The sequence below is a fragment of the Rhinolophus sinicus genome, chromosome 9 (assembly GCF_057876585.1).
Source record: "Rhinolophus sinicus isolate RSI-liver-muscle chromosome 9, RSI-T2T, whole genome shotgun sequence".
Taxonomy (NCBI): domain Eukaryota; kingdom Metazoa; phylum Chordata; class Mammalia; order Chiroptera; family Rhinolophidae; genus Rhinolophus; species Rhinolophus sinicus.
In genome coordinates, this window is record NC_142509.1 from 35993429 (window position 1) to 36007400 (window position 13972).

At 37.4% G+C, this 13972-nt stretch overlaps 1 protein-coding gene across 3 annotated transcripts in view; it reads left to right on the plus strand.

Annotated features, from left to right (window-relative positions):
• KNTC1 (kinetochore associated 1) overlaps positions 1-13743 on the plus strand; it is a 56070-nt gene extending 42327 nt beyond the window's left edge. For all 3 annotated transcript variants that reach the window (XM_074321598.2, XM_074321597.2, XM_019734072.3), the window contains exons 51-64: positions 116-225; positions 2463-2509; positions 3856-3934; positions 5187-5305; positions 5691-5826; positions 6458-6553; positions 6926-6982; positions 8548-8602; positions 8688-8751; positions 9315-9444; positions 10514-10603; positions 11380-11525; positions 12327-12417; positions 13513-13743. In XM_074321598.2, the coding sequence (XP_074177699.2) occupies positions 116-225; positions 2463-2509; positions 3856-3934; positions 5187-5305; positions 5691-5826; positions 6458-6553; positions 6926-6982; positions 8548-8602; positions 8688-8751; positions 9315-9444; positions 10514-10603; positions 11380-11525; positions 12327-12417; positions 13513-13533 (1241 nt within the window). In that variant the 3' untranslated portion in view covers positions 13534-13743. The remainder of the gene's footprint in view (positions 1-115; positions 226-2462; positions 2510-3855; positions 3935-5186; positions 5306-5690; positions 5827-6457; positions 6554-6925; positions 6983-8547; positions 8603-8687; positions 8752-9314; positions 9445-10513; positions 10604-11379; positions 11526-12326; positions 12418-13512) is intronic.
• The last annotated feature ends 229 nt before the right edge of the window (positions 13744-13972 follow it).

Below are 13972 nucleotides of genomic sequence, written 5' to 3' on the forward strand. Positions count from 1 at the left end.
GGACAAAATCCTTCTTATCTTTTGGTCCAAGGAAAACTATCATTTTGATTCCCAGTTATCTCACATTAAAGACATGGATGTTTCTTTTTTTAATTCTTTACCTTGAATATCTTAGATATTCATGCAGCAGCTAAAGAAATCGCCGAAATCAATGAAATTGATTTGGAAAAAGTCTGGGATGTGTTGTTGGAACAATGGCTGTGTCCATCCACAAAACCTGGTGAGGTAAGTCCATTCTCTGAGTTTATCTGTTTTTATCTGTGGTCCTGCACTGATACAAGGAGGAGCACAGAATCCTAAAAGAAGGAACTTTTATCTGATGAGTTTTGATGAAGTTGTTTACTTTTTCTTCTAGTTTAAACATTGTTTTGCAACCATTTTACCTTTTAATTGGTTATTCCAGATGAATTCTTATGTAAAAGAAGTGGCCTATTCTTAGACTCAGTTTCATGGAATTAACTTTTTATTTTGAAACAATTTTAAGAAGACAGAAAAATTGCAGTAGAATTCCTGTACATCCTTCACCTAGATTCATCAGTGTTTAACATTTTGCCATAATTTCACTCATGTTTTGTCACTTTCCCTATAAAATACATATTCATAATATTTTCCTGAACCATTTGAGAGTAAATGGCATATGCCATGCCTCTTTCCCATTAATACTTAAGTCTGTATTTCCTAGGAACAAGGCTTTTCTCTTACCTAACCACAGTATAATTATCAAAATCAGATAATTTAATAATATTGGCATAATATTGATAGTATACAAACAAACATAAGCTGGAGTCTGTAGTCCATGTTACAGTTTAACCAATTGTCCCAATAATGTTCTTTGTAGCAGTTTTTTCCCCTGGGATCAGGATCCATCCAGGATTATGCATTACATTTATTTGTCATGTCTCTCATCTCATCTGGAACAGTTCTGTGACATTTCTTTGTTTTTCATGACATTGACATTTTTGAAGAGTACAGGCCAGTTAGTTTATAGGTTCCCCCAAAACGGGGGAAACATTCAAATCTAATGTGTCCTCATGATAAGATTTGAATTATGTATTTTTGGCCAGGATGCTACCTAAATGACATGGTGTCCTTCTCAGGGTATGACATTTGGAGGCACCTGGTGACTCATTTGCCCTAATAGGTGAGGTAAATTTAGATCAGTTAGTCAAAATGTTGTCCATTTCTCTATTACATATATAGTATGTTTCCTTTTATATCTATTTGCAGAGATACTTTGAGACAATATAATATGTTTCTCTCCAAACTCCTCCCCCACCACACACATGCCCTGATTTAGCATCTATTGATGATTCTTACTTGAATCTATTTTAACTGACAGACATTGACATTTTTGAAGGGTGCAGGCTAATGGTTTGTAAAGTGTCTTATTGTGGGTTTGCTGATGTTTCTTATGAGTAGATTCAGATTCCGTATTTTTGGCAAGAATACTATACAGGTAATGTATTCGGTGTATCATATCAGGAGGTACATAATACCGTGTTTCCCCGAAAATAAGACTTAGCCAGACAATCAGCTCTAATGCATCTTTTGGAGCAAAAAATTAATATAAGACCCGGTCTTATTTTACTGTAATATAAGAGCGGGTCTTATATAATATAATAATAATATAATATAATACCGGGTCTTTTATTAATTTTTGCATCGAAAGACACATTAGAGTTGATTGTCCAGCTAGGTCTTATTTTCGGGGAAATGGTACCAGTTTTTTAAAAAAAAAAAATACTATTAATATCTAGATTTGTGATGGGATTCAGCAATCCAAATGCAGAATTTTTTGCACTGTTTCTTCTGAGTTTTCAGTTTTAGTTAGGGAGATTCTATAACTCCTCTATCCACTTGGGCAGATATCCTTAAAAAAATCTATTTGTAAACAACTGGTATAACTGACATGACATTAAGTTTTTACTTAGTAGTTTTCATATCACAAAACTATGGGATTCAATTTAAGAAGTATGTAAGTATTTATCAAGAGCAAGGACTGTGCTTCAGTGGAAACCGGAATTAGAAGCATATCTAGGCCACATGGAATTTGTGGTTGACTCAGAGACCAGCATGTTTTAACTTATACATAAACTTGGAGTCCTAAATTGCGAGTTCCTTCAGGCCAGGAAGCGTGTCTGTACATAACACCTAACACACTACTTTGTAAGTCCCAATAAATATATCATGAACTGATGAACAACTCATTTAATATTCAACCCATGTGACTGGAATCATGCCTGGCACATAATAAGTGCTCAGTAAATGTTTGTTGACTGAATGAATGTAGTAAACTCATTTTCTAAGCAAAGGTCTTTTCATAAAGTAATGAATTGCACTGTGATTTCTTGCATTTAAATGTAATTTTGTATATTGTGTTTTTCACTGAATAGATTTTCATAAGCTTATATAGTCAACAAACTTTCTTCAGTTTTTGACTTTTTTCCCCCACTTTTTCAAAGAACTCGTCACAAATATTTGAACTTCAAGAAGATGAAGCACTGCGAAGGTACTCTTCCTTTACTTACATTTGTCTGTACCTTGTTGTCCAGTAGGAATCTTAGCAATAAATTTGCCAGAGTTTGATTTTGAGAAGACTTTCTTGATATAACTTGGGTCAGAGTCTCTAAGAAGAATCAGTTCATTGATATATACGGCTGTGAGTATACATAAGTATCTCCAGTGGAATAAATAAGAAACAGCCAAGATTCCGAATTTCTGAACCCTCAATGAGTTCTGACTACTGTTGAGAGCTCTTAGAACATTTTTAACAGAAAATGCACCTCAAGCAGAGGAAAACTCTTTCTAGCTAAGACCTTGGCCCCAGACCCCTTCATGTTCTCTCACCCTGGTGAGCTGAGCTGGGCTCGATCACATATGGGCCACCAGAGTTTCTTTTCCCTTCCAACCTAAGACTGACCAAGAAAGGCACATTGGTTTCTTCTAAATCTGATTGGTCATGGCTTGCTCTCTTGAGACTGTATCTGGGCCCAAATCAAAAAGATTGTGGTAATCCATTAGTGATGCTTGGCATAGGCGTAGGGAGTGGTGACACACATGCCAGCTTCTTGCCATTCCTGGTCTAGATCAAAAGTAGGTCAAGTCACTTGTGAAGCCCTACACCGTATATGGTCCTAGAGATCTCATAGTGAGAAATGATGTAGAAACACAAACCCAAGAAAAGAATTTTTCCTGATTTGGGCAAAGCTGGCCTATCACTCCCTCCATTACCTCCTTTCCTCTGGACTTCACCTTGTGCTTGCTGAGTCTTTTAAGGACGGGGCACCTTTAGCTAATGCATCTGGAGTGTCTAACTGAACCAGTCACATGGAAAGTCTTAGAGGGAAATAATTCAGAGAGAGAGAGAGAATCCCAAGAAGGAAATCCCACAAGGCTACTTCATGCCAATTTTGTAACTTCTGGCCTTTTCCCACCGGAAGCTCCTTCCCTCCTTCCTTCAATACACCTGATCTGTCTTGCCCTTCTCAGGCGGGAGCTGGTCAGCCCCAAGTCTAGAGATTGACATGTGCCACTGATAATGTCCTGTGAACTGAAACAGAATTTTCCATGTGTAGTATTCAACGTACTTTGCAGCTATGGTTTTTATTAGTTTTTTAAATAGAGAGAATTTAAGTGATCAGAAATTGACTAGTCATTTTATAGATGAGAAGACTGAGGCCTAGATTTCACTGTATTTATTATCTTCTTTAGATAAAGAGGAAAGCAAAAATATCCTTGACCCATAACCCTTCAGGCTTATGTCTCATTACTTTTTCTGTGGACAGTAAAGAAGGTGTATTGTTTTGGTAATCTATCACTAAATATCCAAATGTAATTGCAAATTTTTTTTTCCAGAGTCCTGTATCTCCTTCTGTCTCGTCCGATTGATTATAGTTCAAGAATGCTGTTCATATTTGCAACATCATCTACACCTGTGAGTCATAGGAACTTAGTCTAAACTCATGTTTGCATCTCAGCTTAACATTTTTTCCTGTATATTTACTATTTTTGATATTAGCAGATGATTAAGATAATGCTCACTTATATGCTTATTCAAGGTTTGTCTTCCTTTGTAACATCTGCCAACCTCCATTCGGTGCTGGCTTCTGTAATATCCTGCTCAGCAAACTGAATGGTGCGTCTCTTGACAGTTCCCGTGGGTTATCTCCATTCACAGTTATTAACTCCCTGGTTAGTCAACGTTCCTCATACCAAGGGGCCAAACCAACTGGCCAAACAGGGCGGTCTGCACCCTGGCCTGCAGGCCCTGCGTGACCTGGCTTCACCTGCCAGTCATGCCACCCGCGTCCCTCCCCACAATCTTTAGCTGGACTGATCCCATTTCCTTCCCCATAAAGGCAACAGGGCCTCTTTGGCCTGCAGACTTTTGCATATAGAAATGTTCTGAGGCAGTTGGAACCGAGGGAGAGAAAGGGTGCAGATAGATGGGTGAAAGGAAGAAAAGGGTGGAAAATCTGAGATGCAGATGGTATGTCCTTGATAGCAGGGGGGGAAGTAGCCCTTTTTTTCTTGCATGTCAGTTAATCTGATCGTCATTCTTTAGAGTAAAAATGGTGTTCCAGGCAAAGTGGCTGGTTCACAGTCATACAAGTGCTTTTCCCTGAAAAAACCATCATATTGCAGTATGTTTTGTCACATAGAGCATTAATGAACACATAATAATATTAATTTACATTTAATTAATTAACATTAATATGTATTCAGATGTGAACTCATGTGAATATATCCATGTGTTGAGGTTTGGTGAAATTAACTTTTACTGCTTCATCAAGAACCTTATGTGGAAGTCATCATTTGTTTCTAATACTGCAGATGTGTGGCTGTGAAGAATACCATGGCTGCTACGGACAGTTGGGTGTCCCTGCCTTGATTCAAACCAGCACTTTCGCTTTTGCACCATCAGTGCAAATAGCTTCACAATGTAAAAGGCAAATAACATCTTAGTATTATTAGGAAAATTGTCTTGACCCATTGTCTCCTGAACAAGTCTGAGGAACACTGGCCAAGGTTCCATAGATCATACTTTGAGAACCACTGACTCCTTCGGCACAAATTGACTAATTATTTTTTTTTAATGATGTTACTTATGTTGCTTAAGTTAAAACTCATATACCCAACTACAATCTGCAAGCATGCAACTCTCCAAACTTTTTTTGCTTTTACAGACGGTAGGTGTGCGTCAGCTAACTTTTGCCCACAGAATGCGAGCTCTTCAGTGTCTCCTCTACTTGGCTGACAAGGAAACTATAGAATCTCTCTTCAAAAAACCCATTGAAGAAGTGAAGTAAGTAGAATTTTTTAAAAAATTGTATGAAGAAGTAGGAAACAGGTAATTGTTTGGAGGTATAACTTTGAAGGCCCTTCGTTTGTAAGAGTGCATTAGCACAGCTGTGTAAATGGAGCTATTGCTTGGAATGCCCTTGACATTTCAGCAAAGAAGAAGTTGGCCTTTGAAAACAACTTGTTTCCCTCGTTCCTTTGAGATGTTTAGAAACTAAATGTTTTCTTCATCTTGTTCAAATTGATTTCTTTCTAATATTATATTCAGTGAATATATTTAGAGCCTAAAATAGGCATTTAAAAACAAACAGGCCTAATATATCCGTATGGTAGCTTTTATTTTAAGTGTGGCCTTGAGAATGATTCCCATAAATGCCCCTGTTTTCCAGAGCATATTTGAAATGTATAACTTTTCTGGCATCATTTGAGACTTTGAATATCCCCATCACATATGAATTATTTTGCAACAGTCCTAAAGAAGGAATGATTAAGGGTCTCTGGAAAAACCACAGCCACGAATCTATGGTATGTACACTGAGCCATCCGATAGTGGGGGCTGCCATCTTCTCAGATGCCATTATGTTCACTCCAATTCCAGAGAGACAAAACCAGAGAAACTCTATTCCTGAATAGGTCTACCGCTCTGAGACCTTTTCTTTCCTATCCTGGCAGGTGACAAGACAACTAGGAAGTCCGCTTACCTCTCTTTCTCAAAGTCAAAGGCCTAAGGCCATCCCTATGTAGAAGAGAGAGCACTTATAATCCTTCCCAAGGCCTGTCTGTCCTCATCTGGACAAGAGAAGAGACTATCCCTCTGCGGGGAGGGGTCTTGTTACTCTTCCTTTCAGAGGCCTATGGGAATTTAGTCTCAAGCAGCTGGAGCCCTGGGTGGGTCTGGGGCCCACAGGTACAATGTTCTTGGATAGAAAAAAGAAAGGGGAGCGGTCTGAGATGAGTCCATGACAGCAAGAAAGAAAAAGAGTGATCTTAATCTTTTTTTTCTTTCATTAGGGAGAAGGGGCCTTCATTGAATTTAAGCAATAAACACAATTAGATTATATAAGCTTATTCTATGTTCAGCTGCCCTACCTTTTCCAAAAGTGGTTTGATTTACTGGTGCTTTGAAACAATATGATTTTTTTTTTTTCCTATTTAGGCGGTAAGATTGGTGACGGAGCTTTGTTTGGAATACAAAATCCATGACCTGCAGCTGTGGAATGGCCTCTTGCAAAAGCTTCTTGGCTTCAATATGGTAAGACCCAGTACCCTAGATTGCAATATTTTTTAAAGCTTTCATACAGCATCGCCTAAACATTTTGCATCAATGCTTGTTATTGAACAGATGTAAGCTGAAAACATTCACTCTCATTGGGTTCAGACCAAACTTAAAGAATGTGGTATTAGGCCAGAGAAAGTGCAAACTCAAAAATGACATAAATTTCACAGGAAACAAGTGGAAGGTTCTTGGCCCCTTTTTATATTTGTGAATTTGTAAGTGAACGTCTCTGGCAGTTCTCATGGAAGACAAATTATACTGATATTCCTTTGGAAAGAATCCGATGTTTCATGTTGACATTTTCCATTTTGGTGATCTCCAGAATGTTTTCATTTTATTTTTTCACAGATTCCTTACCTCAGGAAAGTTTTAACAGCCATTTCTAGTATTCATTCTTTATGGCAGGTATGTAATTTTTTCACAATAAGATTTATAGAATTTAATCTTTATGCTTGTTGGCCTTGTGACTGCTGGGTACAGTGGTTAGTAATCAGCTCCCTAGTGAAAACCAGAACGGATCTGCTGTAGGATGATGTTACGTGAAAGTGATACCCACACGCGGAATACTCAGTGCAGACGTCACCTCCTCCAAGACAACACTTTCCACTGTTCTCCAGGCCTCATGCATCACGCCTTCATTTAGGATCTAAAAACACTGTCTCTACTATAATGCTTGTCGTAGTATAATTTATTTTTTTTTTTAATTATTTTTTTCAATTACAGTGGACATTCAGTATTATATTATTAGTTTCAGGCAATAGCATAATATATCTTAATTACACATTTGACTAGCTCTCTTGGACTTTGAAGATCTTTAAAGTCAGAGACCACACCTTATTCATCTTTTCTAAATTTCATAAGTTGTGCACCCACATAACGATTATTAATATAGAAATATGTAATTTAATGGTGTCTGGAGACTGTTTCATATTAGCAAATATAGATCTGTCATCTTTTTAAACTAAGATGTAAATCACACATAAAATTCACCCATTTAAAGTGTACAGTTCAGTGGTTTGTGCTATATTCAGAAAGCTATGCAAACATCACCACTAATTCCAGAACATTTTCCTGAAAGAAACCCCATATTCATTAGCAGTCATTCCCCTCTGCCTTCCCTCTCTCCAGCCCCCCTCCACTTCCCCGACAACCAATAATTTACTTCGTGTCTCTATGAAGTTGTCTATTCTGAACATTTTATATCAATGGAATCATATGATACGTGGCATTTTGCATCTTGTGTCTTTCACTCACCATAATGTTTTCAAGGTTCATCCATGTTGTAGCGAGCGTGTCAGTGCTTCATTCCTTTTCATGGCTGATTAATGTTCTATTGTGTGGATGGACCACATTTTGTTCATTCATAAGTTGATGGACATGTGAATTGTTTCCACTTTTTGGTTATGAGTAATTCTGCTATGAACGTTTGTGTACAGGCTTTTGTATAGACATATGTTTTTGTTTCTAAGTACCTAGAAGTTGAATTATTGGGTCTTGCAATAACCATGTTTAGCCTTTTGAGGTATCGCTTTATTTTTAACGTAATTATTCTCCATTATATGGAGTAAAATATACCATAACTTATTTAACACTCCCCTACTGATAGAAATTTATGTCGTTTCCTTATTCATTTTTTGAAACCCTTTATCTTGCTTCCTTGCCCCCTTCCTGTGTCCCTAGCACAACATCTGGCACATAATAGACTTAATATAAATTTTGTTTTTCGAGTTAGGTTCTGACACTTTTTTTCCTAAACGAAACAATAATGAGTCAGCCAGAATTGTATAGTAATATCCTGACGTATATAACTCTAGAGGAAATTATTCTATAATCTTATCATCTCAAACAGGGAGATATCAATTCGTGATTTTAGCATCCCGCGTGTAAGCTTTAAGTGTATAGTTTTGTGACTGTAAAATAGAGTTTGTGATTTCCCCTGCATGAATTCTTTAATACACCTGTTTCCGCAGGTTCCCTACTTCAGCAAAGCCTGGCAGCGTGTGGTTCAGATACCACTTCTTTCAGGTATTTTTCTCTCCTCTGAAACATTGACAGTAGCTTCTTATAGTTGTGTGCATATGTACAATTTTGTTGTTTTTTTTCTTTTCAGCCTCTTGTCCTTTAAGCCCCAGTCAGTTATCAGATTGTTGTGAGAGCCTCATTGCTATTCTAGAGTAAGTAAAATATTTGTTTTCCTACTGAAAAAATCAAATTTGTGGCTTATAAATTCCTTCCTAATAAACATTTTTTATGACTCCTTTTTCTTGGGAAGGTAAGCATACCACTTGTTTCTAAAATAAAATATCTCTTATTTTTATTATGTCTTCTTTTCATGTGAGGTACAAGTAATGAACTGATGATATTCAGTAAGAAGTCTCTAAAATTAGTACCCAATTTTAATAGAAGTATGGAGTGCCTTTTGTGACTACCCTAACTCATACAAGACGGTCTCATAGATTTTTGAGTCGTCTGAGAATTGGTCTTTAGGCATGTGTAGACTTTCAGACATAATCAGCATCAACTAGTAGTTTATATTCCTGTAGATAGATTATTTTATTCCAGGAAGAATGCCAAAAAAGACTCAAGTTACTCATTACTAAGCATATGTTCTGCACCAGTATTTTAATGTTTAACATTATTGAAAGCATAGGCAAGTACCAACTGTGGAAAACCAGAAAGACCCATCTCGTCTAGTGAACCTGCCAAGTTATTCACTAACTAATGTGCTCTCTTGAAGATGTCCGGTGTCAGATGATCTCGACATGGTTGGCGTTGCCAGGCAGTATGTCCAGTTAGAGCTCCCGGCTTTTGCATTAGCCTGTCTTATGCTCATGCCCCACTCAGAACAAAGACGCCAGCACATTAAGGTATCTTGGAAATTACTCTGCTGGGGCTGCCAAAAAAATGGAAAAAGGTCGCAGAGTGCATGTCCCTTGCAAAACATTGCATTTTCTTTTCACCAAACCTATAAAGCAGGGGTACAGCAGTGGGTGCGGCAGAAGGTTTGTGTGGGGGTTTAGTGGGAGGTAAGACTGAAAGGTAGGTTGAGGCTATTCGGAGAGATGCCTTCACAGGGGTTTGGACCTTATTCTGTCAGTGGGAAACAATTTTCCTGGAAGAGTAAAGTGAAAAGATCAGGGAGTACTTTAGAAGGAATAATCCACATGGGCTTGACTGGAGGGGAGCCGTGTCAAGAAGGTAGATTCTTGGGAAGCTCTTGCATTTGAATAGGATTTTATCTCACCTGATCTATACACAACCACCTGTGGGCAGACAAGGAAAGCTTGAGGGGTCGGTCCCCAGAGTAGGGTGGGAGCAATGAAAATGAACTAGACGGAGAAGACTAAGAGGCAGGTAGCTTAACTTAGTGACATGTCGGAGAGGGGAGATCAGGTTTTGCGTGTGTCTAACGAATGAGCCACAAGCTTTTTGAGGACAGAACTTTTAAAAATAACTCTCATTCCCTTTATAATATGGAATCTACTTGTTCAAAGCATTTGGGAATGTTTTATAGCATTGTTTCTCCAAAGGTAGATAAGCCAGCGGGTAGAGATCTATATAGAAGAGCGTGCATATTTTGTATTTATTTGTTCTATTCATTTCATTTTTTCAAAGCCATCTGTACTTGCCTTTGACTTTGTTCATTTTTGACTATTCATGAACTCATCCGTTGATGCTTTTCAGAGTTTTAGTATTTAAATAGATTTCTTTTGGCACTTAGAATGACAAAATGCTTGTTAAACAGCTCTTTGGAATGGGTATTTGTAAAATGGTTTTTTCCTTATTTTAATAATTTTTTGTTGCCAGAGGCGTTTTTTCCTGCATTGGAAATTCTTTAAGATATTTCAAATTTAAATACAAAAGCCTTCCAGATTTGACAGACATCAGTAGTAATTATACTTTTCCATAAATTATGTTTTGATTTTTTTTCTCTAGAATTTTTTGAGCTCATGCGATCCTCAGATCATTTTACAACAATTAGAAGAGCATATGAATACTGGCCAGTTGACCGGGTTTTCACATCAAGTAAGAGAAAATTTCATATCCTTTCTCTATGAAATATTACATATTAGAGGTAATAATTTTCCCCAAACCAACATTAGGCTGAAAGCTACCATCTCAATCTGTTTGTTAATATGTACAATTATTTTATTAAAACCTCAGTAAGTTTTTCAGAAGACGGGGTCCCTGGCTATCTTGTTTATTGCTATGCTCATAAAAAGTCCCAGAGTGCTTAACGACAATTACTTTTTATCTATTTACTGGATATAGTACTGAAACGGGCCAAAGCCATTCCCCTTCCCCCAACTACCCCCTCAAAAAGGAGGCTGGGGGGAGGCCAGATAGCTCAGTTGGTTAGAGTGCGAGCTCTGAACAGTGGGGTTGCGGGTTCAATTCCGACATGGGCCAGTGAGCTGCGCCCTCCACAACTAGATTGAAGACAGCGAGCTGCCGCTGACCGGATGGCTCAGTTGGTTAGAGCGGGAGCTCTCAAAAACAAGGTTGCCGGTTCAATTCCCACATGGGATGGTGAGCTGCACCCCCTGCAACTAAAGATTGAAAACGGTGACTGGAGTTGGAACTGAGCTGCACCCTCCACAACTAGATTGAAAGACAATGACTTAGAGCTGATGGGCCCTAGAGAAACACACCGTTCCCCAATATTCCCCAATAAAATTAAAAAAAAAAAAGGCTAGGACACAATGCAATAACAATCTAACTCCTAACTGTCAGAAACACTGTGGTATTGAAAACTGGGCACTGAACACATTTTTAATATGGCGCTACCTGTCATTCTCTAGGTTAGAAATCTGATTCTGAATAATATCATAAACAAGAAGGAGTTTGGGATTTTGGCAAAGACAAAATACTTTCAAGCATTGAAATTACACATGATGAATGCCAGCAATGTCACTGACCTAGTGAAGTATTTGGCAAATGAATCAAGGTAAGTGCATGAAAAAAGAAAACTGTTGAATTTCCTTGAAATTTATCATTATTTTGGAGGAAAATGTCAAACAATAGTAGAGCTGTTTGTTTGCAATTAAAAGCTCCAAATGTGAAGCTGTAGCATTAGTTGTTTTGGAACCCAATCCCTTGGAACGTGAACTTGGAATTAAACAATTAAACAAGCTGTCTGAACCCCCCAAATAGGTATCTCACAGGCCTGTTCTAAAACCCTGAGTTACAACGTCATTCCTCAGACACTTGCTCAGAGAATTGATGGCTTTATGTAACATAACTTTTGCTAAGCTTCGTTATCTAATTTTTCAGTACTCAAGTTTAGAAACAATAAGCTCCTTGGGATAGAATTAAGAGCGGATGTGGGGAGTCTAAGGGAGAAGGAAGAAATGGGCTGACCCTGAAGAAAGGGAAACTCGGCCAGGACTGAAATATTGACTGGATCCGTCCCTGCGTTAGGTCTGACTGTGCTGATCCCTTGAGAGGTATCACTTGTCCATTACCCCGCCGTGGATCTCTTTTTGCTTCTTTATCACTTATGATCCAACCATAATTACATACCATCATTTGTGAACAAGTGTTATCTTTTGAGGATATATATATATATATATATATATATATATATGTGTGTGTGTATGTATGTATGTATATATAGAATAAACTGCACGTGTTTCAAGTAAGCTGATAAATTTTGGCACGAATATGTAGTGATGACATCACTACAATCAAGTCAAGATAGCGAACACAGAAAAGCTTTCTCATGCCCGTTTTTTTTCTGATTCCATAGTTTAGATGAAGCTTCAGTCTTTATAACTGAATATTCAAAGCATTGTGGAAAACCAATGCCAGCAGACGCCACTCCCTGTGAAATTCTGAAGGTAAAGCTGGTCCGTTGTTATTGGGTTTCGCCATTTATACTTTTGGGTCTTGAAATTGAGCCAAGTTGTTCTGGAGATAAATGTATTGTTCCATATGGCTGCGTGTATTTCTATATTTTATTTTTTGTAGAGGCTGTGGCTCTCCTCTCAGCTCTGCGCTCAGCGGCTGCGTGGCCTTGGGCCAGTCGCTGACGCTGTGCAGGAGTTTCGTTTCCCACCTGGACCACCTGGTCTCCCAGGTGCTTTCCAAGCATGATGATTCCTCATAAAGTCTTGTTTTTCACACTGAAGCAGGTGAAAAACAGAAATCCAAAAGGCATTGATTAATGCTGTGCTCGGGTTTTAATTGTTTTTACTTCACCTGTTATAGTTACTGAAGATATCCATGTTCACTATAGAAAAAAGAGAAATTTGCAAGAGCAAAAAAAAAAAACTAATCTCTTGAAATCTCACTACCAGAGAATCACTGTTAATATTTTGATATATATCCTTCCAAATGTTTTCATATATAAAATGTACATGTAAATTACTTTTACTCCTAATTTGAACTTAAATATAAGATAAATATTTTTACTTGGATCATGGCTTAGTAGTTTTAGTAAACGTAAGTATTGTGGGGTTCTTTTCCTCCTTTGGTCCAGAAAAGGAATATTAAAATAAACCTCCATTTTGTTAATTTTCATTAATTAATAACTTCCAATGTTCACTTCCAATCTATTGTGCTCAATGGCATAAAACTACTTTTTTCTAAAAGGGGGAATATTGATTCAGGAGGTGAATTTGTGACCCTTAAATATATGTTTTTCAAAAATACATACATTTTTGGAAAAAAAAAATATATATATATATATACGTATTATGTGTGTGTGTATATATATATATATGCATTATGTGTGTGTGTGTGTGTATATATATATATATATATATATATATATATATGTTTTTCTCCAGTCATAACTGTCTAAAATGCCAAATAATTTTATGTGTACGTTTTTAGCAATACAGTTACGTCTTAAGTTCTATAGTTTATCTGAGCATCTTCTGTTTAAAAAACTAAGTGACACTCATAATACTTCTGTGTTTCTTCCCATTTAGATGTTTCTTAATGGATCATAGTAAATCATCAAGCCTTTTTCAGGAAGAGGAAGAGGAAGTTCGGAGTCTGCTATTAACTGACCATATTTATTACGGTTTTAAAATTGTGTGGTCTGTGTCATAGCTATTATCAGATGTTACCTGAGGTGATAACTAAGACACTTGGTAGCCTGATTGTCCCATAAAGAACTCAGATCCTGAATTAATAAATCTTCTCTTTGTCAGTTACTGTAACTCACAGAGACTATCAGTTTTTTACACCTTGTATAAAAGAAGCAAAATGCAATAAGAAAAGGAACTCCCCCCATAAGAAAAGGAACTACTTATATAGCCTGTTTCATCCACAGGTATAAATAAGAATATTGATCTTTTAAGGTGGCCAGTTAGCTCAGTTGGTTAAAACACGATGCTGATAACACCAAGGTTGCCGGTTCAGTCCGCGCATGGGCTACTGTGAGCT